A 17,730-nucleotide genomic window follows, 5' to 3' on the forward strand; every position below is an offset into this window, starting at 1 on the left:
TCCTCATTTTACCTGTTATATGTTATTTTTGCAACCTGTATTCATATTTGCAATATTGAAAATTCTGTGTTTTGAAGCATCATTTTCAAGATCAGATTTTATGTTTTCCTTTGGATTCAATATTTTTGATCAAATAAGTCAAAGTTAAAAATTAAATATTAGGACATATAGGCGAGGTACCGCTGAAAAAACTGATACCAACAATCCAATCCAATCCACTTTATTTATATAGCACAATTTTAGCAAACACAAGGTTTCCAAAGTGCTGCACAAACAATAAATACATAACACAATACAAAGAGATGTAGCAAACAATAGATCAGTAAGATGCAATAAGATAAAATAAATTAAAAACGGGATAAAAATAAATAAAATAAAATGTAAAATGTACTGCCCGCACAAAATAAAATATGCATGAATACAATAAAAACAAAAAATCAACATAAAATCAACACACTACGTGGTGTTAAAAGCCAACGAGAAGAGGTGGGTTTTAAGAAGAGGTTTAAAATGAGACAGTGAGGAGGCCTGTCTGATGTGCAGCGGCAATTCATGACCAGTATATCTATTGTTGACATTATTGGGCCATATTAGCCTATCACAAACGTATCGCTAAGTATTGTATTGGTGCATATGTTGTCTGAAATGCGCTGATATTAACAGGCTGAACAGAACATTAATAAAGCTGTAAAAAAAACTATTTCAAATATAAAGATATTCTGTGGAGTAATGGCGCGAATACGAATATGAATACGAATACTTATTATCCACTGAGTGGAAGTTCCTCTTTGGTTTCACCATAGACATGTCTCAAACCAAACAGAATAAATAGTAAAACAATAAAGAAAAACATTTCAAGGATAGAAAAATATAAAATAGCCTACAGCAATAACTGTACTTCACACATCACCCATTCAAGTACAAAATTTCATAATAACTTAGTAAGAGCCGTGCCAAAAATAAGGCATGGGAGCCTTCATTATTAGCCACTGTTTTTTTTTTTTAGAACTACATTTCCCTGCCTCCTCGTGATTGCCGTAATACGGCATGTCGTAAAAATCCAGTCGGTTAACAACAGCAGAAACCGAGATGGACATCACCAAAGACGCCTGACAGTTTTTGTCTTTATCCTTAAAAAATGGTAATGTAGTGCCGCTCGGCTTCAGCACACAGGGGCACGCGGGTTGTGAAAAATGGAGGCCATGGAAGATGACAGTCTGGACATAAAAGACGACCACAACCACAACTATTGTGCGAGCAGTAACAGTAATAAAGTCCGCAGCTATCTGAGCAGCCAGCTGTCGGATGTAACCACGGTCCCGCAGCCCGCCTGTCCGCCGGTGCCGGGAGGAGAACCAGGGGCTCGGCGTGGGGCTTTGTGGTCCGGCAGCACCGGGGGGGCAAAGTTCATGGACTCGGATTCCGGCAGCGAAAGCAGCGAAGTCAGCGAGACGGACTGCACGGCTCCGCCAGCCGCCGCTGAGGGGAAATTCACCCTCGATTCTAACGTTTCTTCCAAGTTCCGTAAGTTCACATAAAGCAGCAGCAGTGTGACAGCAGCAGGGCCCGAGATCCTGCAGGCCCCTGCTGCTGCATGCTCCTGTCTGCAGACTGTAGGGGGGCAAATAAATCACAGGGTCTATCTAGCACGATATGCGTTTACTGATTATATGGAGAACTGTATGAAAATATGCTGATAGCTGTAAGTCTGCCATGATTCGACTCCGATTCGATTCGATTCAGGGGCCTAGGATCGATATGTGGCTTTGATTGCATACTAATGCATCAATACTCATCTCAGATGTTAGATTTATGTATAAATGTCAGTTTGAGAGAGATTTTGTGTTGCCAAAATTAGTATAAATACAGTCATGGAAAAAAAATGGTTAGACCACCCTTGTTTTCTTCAGTATCTTGTTCATTTTAATGTCTGGTACAACTAAAAAGTACATTTGTTTGGACAAATGTAACTGCTGATATCTAGACATTTTCCGTGGTTTTCTTGATGATAACTAAAATCATTAACAAGAAAACCATGGAAAACGGTTCGATATCATCTCTTAAATCAAACACTGTAGGGGGGCAAATAAATCACAGGGTCTGTCTAGCACGATATGCGTTTACTGATTAAATGGAGAACTATATGAATATATGCTGATAGCTATAGGTCTGCCATGATTCGACTCCGATTCGATTCAATTCAGGGGCCTATGATCGATATGTGGCTTTGATTGCATACTAATGCATCAATACTCATCTCAGATGTTAGATTTATGTATAAATGTCAGTTTGAGAGAGATTTTGTGTTGCCAAAATTAGTATAAATACAGTCATGGAAAAAATGGTTAGACCACCCTTGTTTTCTTCAGTATCTTGTTCATTTTAATGTCTGGTACAACTAAAAAGTACATTTGTTTGTCTTAATAATAAATAATAAATCACAGGTTCTATCTAGCACTAAATAAATCACAGGGTCTATCTAGCACGATATGCGTTTACTGATTATATGGAGAACTATATGAATATATGCTGATAGCTAATAGGTCTGCCATGATTCGACTCCGATTCGATTCGATTCAGGGGCCTGTGATCGATATGTGGCTGTGATCAATATGTGATATTTGTTTTGATAACAAGAATAGATACAAAGTGGATTCAGAATTAAGGCTTCACGGTGGGAAACACACATTGTAACGATAACAATAACAATTTTGTTTTTACATATTTGCTATAATGCATTGTCTAAATTTATATTTGAGCATACTAATGCATCAATACTCATCTCAGATGTTAGATTTATGTATAAATGTCAGTTTGAGAGAGATTTTGTGTTGCCAAAATTAGTATAAATACAGTCATGGAAAAAAAATGATGAGACCACCCTTGTTTTCTTCAGTATCTTTTCATTTTAATGTCTGGTACAACTAAAGGTACATTTGTTTGGACAAATATAACGATAACAATAAAAATAGCTCATAAGAGTTTAATTTAAGAGCAGATATCTAGACATTTTCCGTGGTTTTCTTGATGATAACTAAAATCATTAACAAGAAAACCATGGAAAACGGTTAGATATCAGCTCTTAAATCAAACACTGTAGGGGGGCAAATAAATCACAGGGTCTATCTAGCACGATATGCGTTTACTGATTATATGGAGAACTATATGAAAATATGCTGATAGCTATAGGTCTGCCATGATTCGACTCCGATTCGATTCGATTCAGGGGCCTGTGATCGATATGTGGCTTTGATTGCATACTAATGCATCAATGCTCATCTCAGATGTTAGATTTATGTATAAATGTCAGTTTGAGAGAGATTTTGTGTTGCCAAAATTAGTATAAATACAGTCATGGAAAAAATGGTTAGACCACCCTTGTTTTCTTCAGTATCTTGTTCATTTTAATGTCTGGTACAACTAAAAAGTACATTTGTTTGGACAAATGAGGGGCCTATGATCGATATGTGGCTGTGATCAATATGTGATATTTGTTTTGATAACAAGAATAGATAGAAAGTGGACACTTCAGAATTAAGGCTTCACGGTGGGAAACACACATTGTAACGATAACAATAAAAATAGATCATAAGAGTTTAATTTAAGAGCTGATATCTAGACATTTTCCGTGGTTTTCTTGATGATAACTAAGATAATTAACAAGAAAATCATGGAAAACGGTTAGATATCATCTCTTAAATCAAACACTGTAGGGGGGCAAATAAATCACAGGGTCTATCTAGCACGATATGCGTTTACTGATTATATGGAGAACTATATGGAAATATGCTGATAGCTATAGGTCTGCCATGATACGACTCCGATTCGATTCGATTCAGGGGCCTATGATCGATATGTGGCTGCGATCAATATGTGATATTTGTTTTGATAATAAGAATAGATACAAAGTGGACACTTCAAAATTAAGGCTTCATGATGGGAAACACATGTTCCAGTTTCCATCCGTTCACCCTTTCTGTGTCTCACAAAGAGCAGTAGCAAAAATCTTAAATTTTGACTGAAAGCACAGATTTTTACTGCTCTAACATCCATTCCTTGAAGGGTTTTTTGGCCCAAGCATGTCTCTTATTTTTCTTGTTGTTTTGTTTTGCAGCAGCTCATTCATGATTCACACGTTTTCAATACAGTCCTATTCTTCATATATTGTTGTATGTTTACTGTTTTGCTTTTGTTACACAGTCTGACAGATTTAGTTTGTTGTTGTTTTTACATATTTGCTATAATGCATTGTCTAAATTTATATTTGAGCATACTAATGCATCAATACTCTGCCATGATTAGACTCCGATTCGATTCGATTCAGGGGCCTATGATCGATATGTGGCTTTGATTGCATACTAATGCATCAATACTCATCTCAGATGTTAGATTTATGTATAAATGTCAGTTTGAGAGAGATTTCGTGTTGCCAAAATTAGTATAAATACAGTCATGGAAAAAAAATGATTAGACCACCCTTGTTTTCTTCAGTATCTTGTTCCTTTTAATGCCTGATGCAACTAAAGGTACATTTGTTTGGATAAATGTAACGATAACAACAAAAATAGCTAATAGGAGTTTGATTTAAGAGCTGATATCTAGACATTTTCCATGGTTTTCTTGATGATAACTAAAATCATTAACAACAAAACCATGGAAAATGGCTAGATATCAGCTCTTAAATCAAACTCTTATGAGCTATTTTTGTTGTTATCGTTATGTTTGTCCAAACAAATGTACCTTTTAGTTGAAAGTTTAGAAGAAAACGATGGTCTAATATTTTTTCCATGACTGTATTTATTTTAATAACAAGAATAGATACAAATTGGACACTTCAAAATAAAGGCTGTTCTGAAAAATGATTATATGTATCGATATTTACATCTGAATGGATGATATTGGATTGTTGATCACTGAATCAGTGTGTCTGTACAGATGTATCGTTAACACCCCTGGAGGACTGATGCTCCTGGCAGTGGACAGTTTTTCTGTTAGGTCTGTTGGATTTGTCCCCTGATGCAACCTGACTAGTTTTCCCTCTTTTCACTTAGTTTTAAATGCAATGGCTGTTGAAGATTACCGGAAAAACCATTGGCCAAACCTGGAGAAGGCAATTGACCGTCTGCTGATTCAGAATCCCACAGACCACATCTCTGTTTCTTATGCACAGATTTACAGGTAAGACAATGGAGGCAAACACACCTGAGCTGAGCCATATTTCCCTACAGTATTGCTGTTTCCTCAATGAGCCCCATAAAGTTGCCATTAGGGGTGTGCCATATCGTATCGTTGACGATAATATCGGTATATTTTTTTTATGGTTAAAAAAAATGCATATCGTGATAATGGCAACGTTCCTACTTCTTGATGTAGTGGTTAAAGTTGTTTTAATCACAAAAAGCTACTTACTCCCTGTCGCTAAACACATGCAGCTTTCAAAATAAGAGCACGGTGTGTTAAGAGAATCCACCACAGAATTTACAAGAAGACTGTCAAAATAAAATGCCTTAAATAAAACATATAAGAACCTTTATTGTCCTTCACAAAATGTCATCAAAATATGCCCCCTGGAACCCCTAAATGGTTATTTTTATTATTTTCTCATACTCAAGAGTCAAGAGTAATTTTTTTTGTATTTGGCAACTGTTGAGATTTGCACTTCAAACTACATTTTAGATTTTTAATTATTTATACAGACTAAAAAAAAAAATCATGTTTTTTATAAGTCTATTTTTTAAGTATTTCCCAATATCGTCAAGAATATCGTTATTGCAAAAATAGCCTTCAATATCGTGATATTCTCTTAGGGTCATATCGCCCACCCCTAGTTGCCATATGATGTGTGTCACCGGTAATTATAGTTACACTAAGTTTCTCCTTTGCTTTGTTTTCCTAGTTACGTCTACAAGTGTGTCTGTCAGCAGCACTCTGAGCTGCTCTACAATGATTTGACTTTGAAAATAACAAATCATTTGCAAGAAGTTTCCACCCATCTACAAGTAAGCAAATCCAATTCTAAGGGATTCATTATGTAAAGCACATACAGAAATGTAAAATATGGACTTTTGTTTTCCAGGCCAGCCCCCCTGAGGACTTCATTGAGAACTTTAATGTTGCCCTGACGCAATATACAGCTTCTCTTCAATGCATAGTTCCTGTATTTATGTACTTGGTAGGTATCTTTTAGTTTGATACTTTGTTTTAAAGACGAGATGGATCTTGGACTACAAAGTAAAATTCTGTGTGACCAAGGACCGGTTCTACGGTGTCACTCTTCTTTCTTTTTTTAGAACAAGTTCTACATTGAGTCGAAGCTGAACAGAGACCTAAGAGAGGATCTAATGAAGCTCTTTGCAGATCACGTCGCAGAAATACATGTGAACACACTGATGCGTGAGTGTGTTGCTTTATTTGAAGCCCTGATGGCTTTCATGACTTTTGAAAATAATTTCTCCAATCAACAAAACTAGTCACTAACACTTAAATCAGCCTATTGTCTCTTAATCTGAAAAACACTGACTCTTTGATTCTGAATTCTTGCCAACACAAATGACCTTTTAAAGTATTTGTGTTTCTAATTTAGTCTTTTCTTGTTCAGCTCTTCTCATCAAAGCTCATTCCATGCCGTTTCAAGTGCAGCCATCTACAATGGCCAGTGTGGTTAAAGGCCTCTACAGCCTCCGACCAGGTGAGCTCTCTTCATTGTTACTGAGGATACTTTTCAAAACACTTTGTAGTTATTCAATATCCCCTGAGGCCCAGGCACAGATGTGGCTCAGTCTTTAAAGGGATTGTTTGGGTTTATTGAAGTGTGGTTGTACAAGGCAGTAGTTCTCAACCTTTTTGAGTTGCGACCCCCAATTTAACATGCATGTTGTCCGCGACCCCCGCTCACTGAACAGAATTTCACATGCACAGTTCAGATCAAAAAAAGAATCAAAATGACCAAAAAAAGGAAACAAAATGACCAAAAAAGACACAAAATGACCAAAAAGACAAATTGACCAAAAAAGGCAAAAAATTACCCAAAAAAGGAAACAAAATGACCAAAAAAAGACACAAAATGACCACAAAATGATCAAAAAAAGGAAACGAAATGACCAAAAAAAAATATTGACCACAAAATGACCAAAAAAAGACACAAAATGATCAAAACAAGACACGAAATGATCAAAAAAAGGAAACAAAATGACCCAAAAAATATTGACCACAAAATGATCAAAAAATTGACACAGTGGAGACAGAGCTGACTTCCAAAATGATTTGGCGACCCCCAGAAATCATCTCGCGACCCCAATTGGGGTCCCGACCCCAAGGTTGAGAATAGCTGGTATTCTCTACTTATCCAAAGTCACTGTATTACCTACAGTAGGTGGCGGCCGACACGCCCACCAGGTTGGAGAAGCAGGCAGGAGTAATAGCACAGAAGCCGAGCTTTGTGTACAGTTAGCATGCCGGTTTGTTTACAATAAGCGGTGGACGCTGTGCACAGTCAGTGACGGTGGCTGCAGTTGTTGTGCTGCTGCTGAACAGTGATTTGATGACTGTCGGACCAAGTAGAAGGTGTGTGTTAGACGTCATACGCGACGTCAAATATTCCAACAATCCGACCAATTTTCCTCCTCTGTGACTACACTACCGGTCAAAAGTTTTAGAACACCCCAATTTTCCAGTTTTCTATTGAAATTCAAGCAGTTCAAGTCAAATGAACAGCTTGAAAGGGTACAAAGGTAAGTGGTGAACTGCCAGAGGTAAATAAAAAAAGGTAAGCTGAACCAAAACTGAAAAATAATGTACATTTCAGAATTATACAAGTAGGCCTTTTAAAGGGAACAAGAAATGGGTTAACAACTTAACTCTATGGAGTCTCGGGCTATTTTGTCCATTTTTTAATTCTTTTCATGTCTTTGTAAGTCATTTTGTGTCTTTTTTTGGGTCATTTGTGTCTTTTTTTAGTCCTTTAGTCCAACATAAAATGTGATTTTGAATCTTTTTTTACTTTCAAAACACTATCATGCTCAATCAAGAATTTTAAATGTTGCAAATGTGCATTCATTTCAGAGTACACTGAGACATTAAACTGCATAATTTTCAATTAAATTCTGGAAAAGTTGGTGTGTTCTAAAACTTTTGACCAGTAGTGTACCTCTGGAAGGCGGAAAATTGGTGGGATCACTTGATCCAAGCGTCCCGCTTCTGGTGCTTTCATAGTGCAGGCGAGACTTAACAGAGCTGTAAATGTCCCGGCATGAAACGGCACTATGAAAGGGGCTACAGTCTGTTTTCTATAAAAACACAGCTTGTGGCTGTGCACTTTACCTTTAATCACTGATATGGTGTGTTTGTTTTTGTTTTGTTTTCCAGAGGTGACCAGTCTCTTCATTGTTACTGAGGATACTTTTCAAAACACTTTGTAGTTATTCAATATCCCCTGAGGCCCAGGCACAGATGTGGCTCAATCTTTAAAGGGATTGTTTGGGTTTATTGAAGTGTGGTTGTATAAGGTACTTATCCAAAGTCACTGTATTACCTACAGTAGGTGGCGGCCGACACGCCCACCAGGTTGGAGAAGCAGGCAGGAGTAATAGCACAGAAGCTGAGCAATGTACTGCTGTGAATATATTTTAGCGACCTAAAAAAAGAGTATGTAAGTATACAAACGTTATGTAAGAGTAAGTAAAAGTGTACTCTACATTTAAAGAACTAAATCCATTATCTATGCTCTTGTCAAGGCCAGACTCCATTGACAAAAACAGTCATTTTACCTCATACAACCCCATTAAAAAATCTGAACTATCTCTTTAATTAGTCATTAGAATAGAATAAAATAGAATAGTCTTTATTGTTATTGAACAGTGTACAACAAAAGTATGGGTACTCGACACAATCAGTGCATAGGACATTAAAAAAGAGATAAAACAAGATAAAGGACATGTGAAATATAAACATGAGAATACTGTAATACGTGATACATATTGCACAAGTGGACTGTGGGATCAGTGCATGTGAGTGTTTAGGGTTGTGATTGCTTTGGGTAAAAACTGTGTTTGTGTCTGTTAGTTCTTGCTTTGATGTAATCTTTCTTCCTCCACTACAGCAAAAAACGGACATATTTGTGTATTTCCTCCACCATAAGCTGCACTGCACATGTTCTTCTTTTTCATACATTTTTCTGGTTTCCTCTTTCAGACTGGGCCCAGTTGGCCCCGGCTCTCTTCTCTGGCTTTATTCCCCAAATCAACCCTCCTGCTGTGGAGTCTCTGCTTCCTGACTACGCCGCTCATGACCAGAAGCTACAGATGGAGCTCTCCATGAACGGATTTCCGCGGTCTGTTTTCTGAGGCATCAGTCTCAGATAGTCTCTAGCCCCTTTCATAGAGCGATCCCTCATATGTCCCGCTATATTGCCTGAAAGATCTGTGCCGGCTTATGGCCTTAGGGCGTTCATAATGATCCTACGTTAGATGTTATATTCATGCCCGTTCATAGTGCAGTCCGTCGTTGCGGAACGAAGTGGGAAGATAGTGGGAGGAGACGATAGTGGGAGGAGACGATAGTGACGTGCAACAGAGCAACAGCAGTGCTGCACAGTAGCACAGTGCTAACAGGCTGCAGAATTAGCTCTGTAGCAGTACAGTGTGTATGTGCTAACAGGCTGCAGAATTAGCTCTGTAGCAGTACAGTGTGTATGTGCTAACAGGCTGCAGAGTTAGCTCTGTAGCAGTACAGTGTGTATGTGCTAACAGGCTGCAGAGTTAGCTCTGTAGCAGTACAGTGTGTATGTGCTAACAGGCTGCAGAGTTAGCTCTGTAGCAGTACAGTGTGTATATGCTAACAGGCTGCAGAGTTAGCTCTGTAGCAGTACAGTGTGTACGTGCTGCAGCAGGAGTTAGCGACCTCTGTTTATTAACAACAAGCATCGGACACTCGCACTGTGCACAGGTAGCATGCCGGTTTGTTTACGATCATCAGTGGATGCTTTGTGTACAGTTAGCATGCCGGTTTGTTTACAATAAGCGGTGGACGCTGTGCACAGTCAGCGACGGTGGCTGCAGTTGTTGTGCTGCTGCTGAACAGTGATTCGATGACGAAGGTGTGTGTTAGGCGTCATACGTGACGTCAAGTATTCCAACAGTCCGACCAATTTTCCTCCTCTGTGACTATCTCTGAAAGGCGGAAAATTGGTGGGATCACTTGATCCCAGCATCCCGCTTCTGGCGCTTTCATAGTGCAGGCGAGACGTTACAGAGCTGTAAATGTTCCAGCATGAAACGGCACTATGAAAGGGGCTACAGTCTGTTTTTTTTTATAAAAACACAGCTTGTGGCTGTGCACTTTATCTTTAATCACTGATATGGTGTGTTTTTTTTTGTTTTGTTTTCCAGAGGTGACCAGTCTCGCAAACGGGCCAGTGAAGACTCCTGATAGAGCCGCCGTCACCAGATTCTATTACTGTGCCTCCTACATCTTTATCAGAATTTGGCTCACCGCACTAGGTACAATGTTGACAATGTGTCAGTTTCATCTCTCTCTCTCTCTCGACTCAAGGTCACAAAACACTGTGAACAACAAAGAGAACATGATGTTGGGTTTGTTGAGCAGAAGCTTAATCTCACTGCACTGAACAAGCACACTGACTTCCATTATGGTGCTTTCCTCTGTCATTACGATGCATCCAGCTTCAGTATTTTGTGGGATGCTGCTGTGTGCGCTGAGATGGGTTTCCTCATGCTCTCATGTGAAGAGTGCCTTCATGGTGCCTTCTGATCGGATATCCTACCGAGGGATAGGCTGATGATGGGGTTTTTCATTCCTAACCTTTAACATGGAAGTGTCTTTTTGATAGACTGGGCTAATCAAGACTTTCTATTGCTGCTAACAATACTGTCCATGTGATAATACTACAACGCCCTCAGTTTCACCCACTGTGTCTATAACCCTGTGACTCCACTCAACACAAATGAGTGTGGAAAGAAATGAGAACAAGGGGAACTAAAGTCATTAACTTTAACTATGATTCTCTTCTTCATGTTGCCTTTACTGTGTTGGTAAACCGGATTGTATTTTCCCGTTACGCCAAAGAGGATTTGCAGTTTTTTTTTCTTCTTTTATATATAATGCATTGGATTCAAGCTGACATTGTTAATGTTGTATACTGTCTGAGTCACTGAGCCATTTGATTTTTTTTATACTAGCAGGTTTTTTTGAGTTTTGGTTGACTTGTTTGTTAGGCTCGAGTCAATTTCTAACTTAAAGGGATAGTTCAGGTTTTTTTTTAAGTGAGCTTGTATGAAGTGCTTATACATAGTTTGTGTATTACCTGTGATGGCAGTTGGCACACACAAAGCTAAGCAATGTACAGCTGTGGATAGGAGCAGCAGCTAAAAAAAAAAGACAATGTTGCTTTAAGTGTATGCTAGAGAAATACAAAGAGAGATGCATGTTCTCTGGTATTACGTCAAAATATTTGGACATGGTGCAATGGAGCCACTAGTGTCTGACAGATAATGTACAATTTACTGAAGATCAAATTTCAGTAGAAGTTGACGGGAGGTAACATGGTGCACATTTTGTTTGGTTACTAGAAACTGTGTCAATACGTTTAACATGTTGGACAAGAGAAGTGAACCTCACGATCTGCTTATTCTTCTGTGTATTTTACGGTTGGCAGACCAACTTAGAGATGCATGACGGTAACACGCGTATTATGTTTCACTCGGGAGTGGCTGCTTACTGAAAGTGGGATCTCCAGTGATACAATTCGGAATACCAGTTGGCTCCGTTGGCTTAATGTTTTTTGTTGTTGTTGTTTTTTACACTGCTTACTAGAGGTGGGAATCAGCAGAGGCCCAACGATACGATTTTATCCCGATACTTCACGATCACAATCCAATATTATTGCGGTTTTAAGCATTTTGCGATATGCTTAGTATTGCGATACAATATATTTCGATTTAACTGGTAAACTGCATTTTGTGTCCGCAAAATTAAATTCAATCAAGAATTTTGTCAAATAAAACTTTCCTCATTTTTTTTATTTTTTTTTAAAGATTATTTTTTTTGGCATTTTGCTGCTTTATTAGATAGTGGCAGATAGAAAGGGGGAGACAGAGGCGAAGACATGCGGCAAAGGGGCCTCAGGCCGGATTCGAACCCGGGTCCGCCGCAGCAGGACCAGGGCGCCCCGAAACTTTCCTCATTTTTAAGCTTCACCGCACTCAATTTCTTTTGACTGAAACATTAAAAAAACCTACCTTTGCATCGCTACTTCGACAACTTCCCGACACGATATCCTGACGCAGGTGGTGCCTATAGATTCATTAGATCTTCTAGTTTTCACATGAAAAAATACGGCAAAAATACTGCCGCCTGGCCATCGGAACACTGAACATCGTCCATTAATGGTTATAATATTGCCACGCAAAAATGGCTATATTATGCACTATTTCACTGCTTTACCTCACCATCAGCCTGCAGGAGGAGCTGAAGCTGTTATCGATGCTGTCTTTAAAGCCTCCAGACTTCATTTATAAAAAGACTAATTTTACAGGAGTTGTTGTTTTACCAGTAAAACTTAAACTTAGCTGTCTGACGGCAAGGTAAAGAGGTGGAAATATCCTAGCTATACAACCTGATAATGATTTATTATTGTTTTTTAATTAATTTTGCTTCTGCCCCCGTCCAGAGCAGTACCTTGCTTAGCTTCTGTGTCTTTTCTCCTGTCTGCTTCTCCAAACAACATGTGTGCCAGCCACCATCTACTGTACTATATTACACTGACTGATCAGTTCCTCATGCAGACCCACTTCAAACAGTCTGACCTATCCCTTTAAAGTATTACTTGTCTACTTTAGCCGTGCATGTAGTATTGGCAGGGGTTGCCATGTAGAACATTTTGCTGTTTTGCCAGAAAGCTTAACACAGAAGAGTGTTTGACAATTTGATAGTTTTAATTTACCTTGTTACAACTTGCCCGATTGGTCCCTTAAAGTGTAAATATATCGAACCCGATGCTTCATGGATTTTACGGAAAGAATGATATGCAAATATTGTTTGGCCCGAGTCCGGTGCACTTGTGCATTAATTGTTCCTAACCCGTATAGCCTGTTTAAGATGTAAATAGTTTTTTTGGTCTTTGCATAGTGGTCAGAGTACACTAGCTTTTGTCACGGATGCATTTTTTGTTAAGTGATTCACTTAAATAGAAGTATTTGATACAAGGTCTTACACTGTTTTAAGTGTCAATAGATGCTCAGGCTTTGCTTTTTCGTTTCTGTCTGTGGGTCTTTGGAAATGGTTCTCATCGTCTTTTAAATAAACTAATTTCATTAATCGTGGGACACGGGGTGATTTTGTTTTTCACTATTCAGCATTTAAAAAGTAGGCATTACGATAAAGAAGTAGAAGAAATCATTGCAGATGCCAAACACTGGATGTCCTGTGTTTTACTCGGTGGGATGTCACTTTCTCTCTAACATGCTGCAAAAAAATATCCATGTTAACTGTGAATAAACTTCCACTTGGCTCAAATGCTGTTCCACAAATCTGTTGTGAATAAATCTTTTTTTCTAAAACCAATAAAAATCCTTGACTCCAGTCACACACTACTGCCACATGTTTTACCACCTGAACACAACATACAGTCCTGGAAAAAATGATTAGACCGCCCTTGTTTTCTTTAATTTATTGTTAATTTCAATGCCTGGAAAAACTAAAGGTGCATTTGTTTGGATGAATACAGGTACATCTCAATAAATTAGAATATCATGGAAGAGTCAATTTCCAGTAATTAAGTCAAATAGTATTGAGTGCATATAGATTGCCAACATTTCCATATTAAACATACTTTTAAAAATTGGTCTTTTGTAATATTACTTTCTTTTACTATTATTATCATTATCATTATTATCATTACTATTATTATAATAGATATTATTATTATCTATTACTACTTTTTTTTAAAACACTGAATTTTAGGTCTTCATTCAATGTAAGCCATAGTCATTATAATTAGAAGAAAGAAAATTTTAATAAATGAAGACATGAAATGTTTAATTCTGTGTGTACTGGATCTATATAATGTGTTATTTCCACTTTTTGACTTGAATTACTGACATAAATAAACTTTTCTATGATATTCAAATTTTTTGAGATGCACCTGTATAATGATAACAACAAAAATAGCTCATAAGAGTTTAATTTAACAGCTGATATCTAGCCATTTTCCATGATTTTCTTGATAATGATTTTGGTTATTATCAAGAAAACCATGTTAAATGTCTAGATATCAGCTGTTAAATTAAACTCTTATGAGCCATTATTGTTGTTCTCATTATATTTGTCCAAACAAATGTACCTTTAGTTGTACCAGGCATTAAAATGAACAAGAAATTAATCCAGATAGTGTAAAAAGTAGTTATGAAGCTAAGGCTATCTCCCTTTCAACATTGTTAGCCAGAAAGTTAATTCTACAATCTTGGAAATCTGAAAGGGCTCCTACATTTGAAATGTGGTTGAGAGAGCTGGAAAATGTATTACACTTGGAGAAAATTAGGTACATAATATCTACTAAAGAGGATATCTTTTTTTAAATATGGCAACCTTTTCTTGATTTAATGTCTAAAAACTGAATTAGTGTTATTCTGTTGCTGTGCCATTTATGTTATACCCTTGTTTTGTTTGTCTAATGTCCAAAACTCCGTCAAAAAAAAACAAAAAACATGTATTGTTCTGTGTAGCTCCATCAACTATCTAATTTGTATATATAATTTGTTTTTTATTTTTCTGTTATGAAAACAATAAAAATAAATACACAAAAAAATGAACGAGAAATTGAAGAAAAAGGGCTGTCTAATCATTTTTTCCATGAGCATAATTGCTTTGAAATGTGATTATTGAACCTGGTCTCACAGAAATCCGTGATTTCGCTTAACTCAAAATCCGTGGAATAGCCACGGAATCGCTCAAATTTCCGTGAAACTGACACGGATTTCGCTACAATGCAAGTTAATGACAGTCATATCCCGTGACTATTGGTTTGTTCCAAGTCACGTGACTTTCAAGGTCCCAGCGGTCAGAACAAAAAACATGGCGGACAGTTCTCTCATTTTTAGTGAAAAATCAATATTTTGACTTAGTTTCTGCATAAAAATGGATTTTGATCACATTTCTAGTGAGAAATATATGTTTTATTTTCTAAATATTCACTCAGTGAATGTACATAATCACTTTGTATGTTGGAATAGCCACGGGATATGACTGTCATTAACTTGCATTGTAGCGAAATCCGTGTCAGTTTCACGGAAATTTGAGCGATTCCGTGGCTATTGCACGGATTTTGAGTTAAGCGAAATCCGTGGCTATTTCACGGGTTTCTGTGAGACCAGGTTGGATTATTCCTGTTATTCTGCTGTGTTAACCCTTTGATGCACAACATGGGTCTAAAGTGACCCAACAGAGTTTTTATGTTCTATATCTTTCTAATAAATTATTTTCATCATTCAGTATTCCAGGTTTTCCTCAATTAGTTTGTTTTTGATCATCATACACCCTAATTTTTATGTTTTCCTTTATTCATTTTTGAATAAAATACCTTTTTGAGTCACTACCCTTCTAATGCACAATATGGGTAAAAAATGACTCATATCTTTTTTTTAGCTAAGTCGCTTGCTAAGCTAACTACTTAGCTAACTTCTTGGCTCAGTATTTGGCTAAGTAGCTTGCTCAGCTAACTATTTAGCTAAGTTATTGGCTAAATAGTTAGCTTAGCAAGCTACTTAGCCAAGTAGTTAGCTATGTAATAATACAAGAAACTTTTTTTCTTCATAAAGTATGCGAGGCAAAATGCTTGCTAAGCTAACTACTTAGCTAACATCTTGGCTAAATAGTTAGCTTAGCAAGCTACTTAGCCAAGTAGTTAGCTTTGTAATAATACAAGAAACGTTTTTTCTTCATAAAGTATGAGAGGCAAAATGGAATTGTTAAAAACAAGATATTTAAAGAATATTGTGGTCTCACGTGTTTTTATTCAGAACAGAACAACGTACAAAAGCCATCACCAGGGGGCAGTATAACAGCCACTCAACACTGTGTCAAATTACTTTTCTCTACAACACTCCCACTTAATTTTACACTGGCATTAAAGCACTTAATTTCCATAACTAAGATCAGTGCTCAACCTCACAAATAATGCCAAAAATAATAAATCCTTCCAAACTTGCAAAAGTTTTTTCTTATTACTTTTTCTCTTATTATCTGTTACCCTGTGTACTGTTTTCATAACATATTGAACAATAGACAGTACAGTAAGCATGTTACACAGATTTAAACAGGATAAAGTCCGATCCCTCTCCTAAGGTATTCAAACCTTTGTCTTGTCAGTGGCTTGGTCAAGATATCTGCTTTCATATCAGCTGTTGGACAATACTGTACTTGTATTTGCCCATTCTGCACACATTCACGAATGTAATGGTAGCGAATGTCTATGTGTTTAGTTCTTGAGTGATTGACTGGATTCTTTGCGATTGCGATGGCTCCTTGATTGTCCTCTAGGATCACTGCAGGCGAATCACTCATTCCAAGTTCAGTCAGTAATCGCTTCAGCCAGGTACCTTCTTGAGCTCCTTGGCTGAGTGCAATATACTCGGCTTCTGCTGTTGACAGTGCAACTGTTGACTGTTTCTTGCTGAACCAACTCACTGCTCCTCCACTCAGGAAAAACATATTTCCAGTTGTTGAGCGACGGTCATCCTGATCTCCGGCCCAATCAGCATCTGAGAAACCAATCAAAGTTCCTGACTCTGACTGCTCATACTTGAGGGCAAGATTCACTGTTCCCTTTAAGTATCGAAGAATTCTCTTCACAGCCGTCAGATGTGCAGTGTTTGGATTTGCATTGAACTTTGACACAACACTCACTGCTTGTGCTATGTCTGGCCGTGTGGCCATTGCTGCATACAACAAACTACCTACCATGGACTGATAAGTACTTGGGTTCACAGGTTTACTGACACCATCATCTTTTCTTAGCTTCACATTTGCATCAGCAGGGGTTGAAATGGGATTAGCATTGCTCATTCCATACTTCTGGAGAATGGTTTCAATGTAATGCTTCTGATGCAGAAAGATGCACTTCTTTGCTCGGTCTTGAACAACAGAGATGCCCAGGATATAGGACAGCTCCCCCATGTCCTTCATTTTGTAGCGCCTTTTCAGAGCTTGTTTCAACTCATCCATGCTTTCTGTTGATTCTGTGATCAAAATCAGATCATCAACATACACAGCTAGAATCTCCAGCTCCTGTCGAGATCTCACAAACACACATGGGTCCGATGTGCTTTGTTTAAAGCCAATGTCTTTCATGAACTCTGTGAAAGCCTTGCTCCAGCAGCGAGGAGACTGTTTCAGTCCATATATTGACTTCTTCAGTTTGCACACAAGATGTTCCTGTCCTGCTTTGATGTATCCCTCTGGTTGCTCCATGTAGATTTCTTCCTCCAGATGTCCATTTAGGAACGCAGTTACTACATCCATCTGGTGTACATGTAGATTATTCTGGACAGCAAAAGACAGTAATGTACGAATCGAGCTGAATCGTACCACAGGTGAAAAAGTTTCATCATAGTCAGCACCATACATCTGTGAGTAGCCTTTAGCAACGAGTCTGCACTTGTGTCTCTCCACTCGTCCGTCACTGTGATGCTTGACTTTGAACACCCACCTCGATCCTAT

General features: G+C 37.9%; 1 protein-coding gene across 1 annotated transcript; it reads left to right on the plus strand.

Moving 5' to 3' along the window:
• The first annotated feature begins 1,079 nt into the window (after window positions 1-1,079).
• cacul1 (CDK2 associated cullin domain 1) lies at window positions 1,080-13,337 on the plus strand. The gene is made up of 8 exons (XM_059359823.1): window positions 1,080-1,524; window positions 5,052-5,178; window positions 5,897-5,999; window positions 6,077-6,172; window positions 6,291-6,393; window positions 6,599-6,688; window positions 9,190-9,328; window positions 10,386-13,337. Exons 1-8 carry the CDS (start codon window positions 1,194-1,196, stop codon window positions 10,423-10,425), a joined length of 1,029 nt encoding a protein of 342 aa, XP_059215806.1. The 5' UTR covers window positions 1,080-1,193; the 3' UTR covers window positions 10,426-13,337.
• Window positions 13,338-17,730: the final 4,393 nt, after the last annotated feature.

This window comes from Centropristis striata, chromosome 20, assembly GCF_030273125.1.
Source record: "Centropristis striata isolate RG_2023a ecotype Rhode Island chromosome 20, C.striata_1.0, whole genome shotgun sequence".
In the NCBI taxonomy this organism is placed as follows: Eukaryota; Metazoa; Chordata; class Actinopteri; order Perciformes; family Serranidae; genus Centropristis; species Centropristis striata.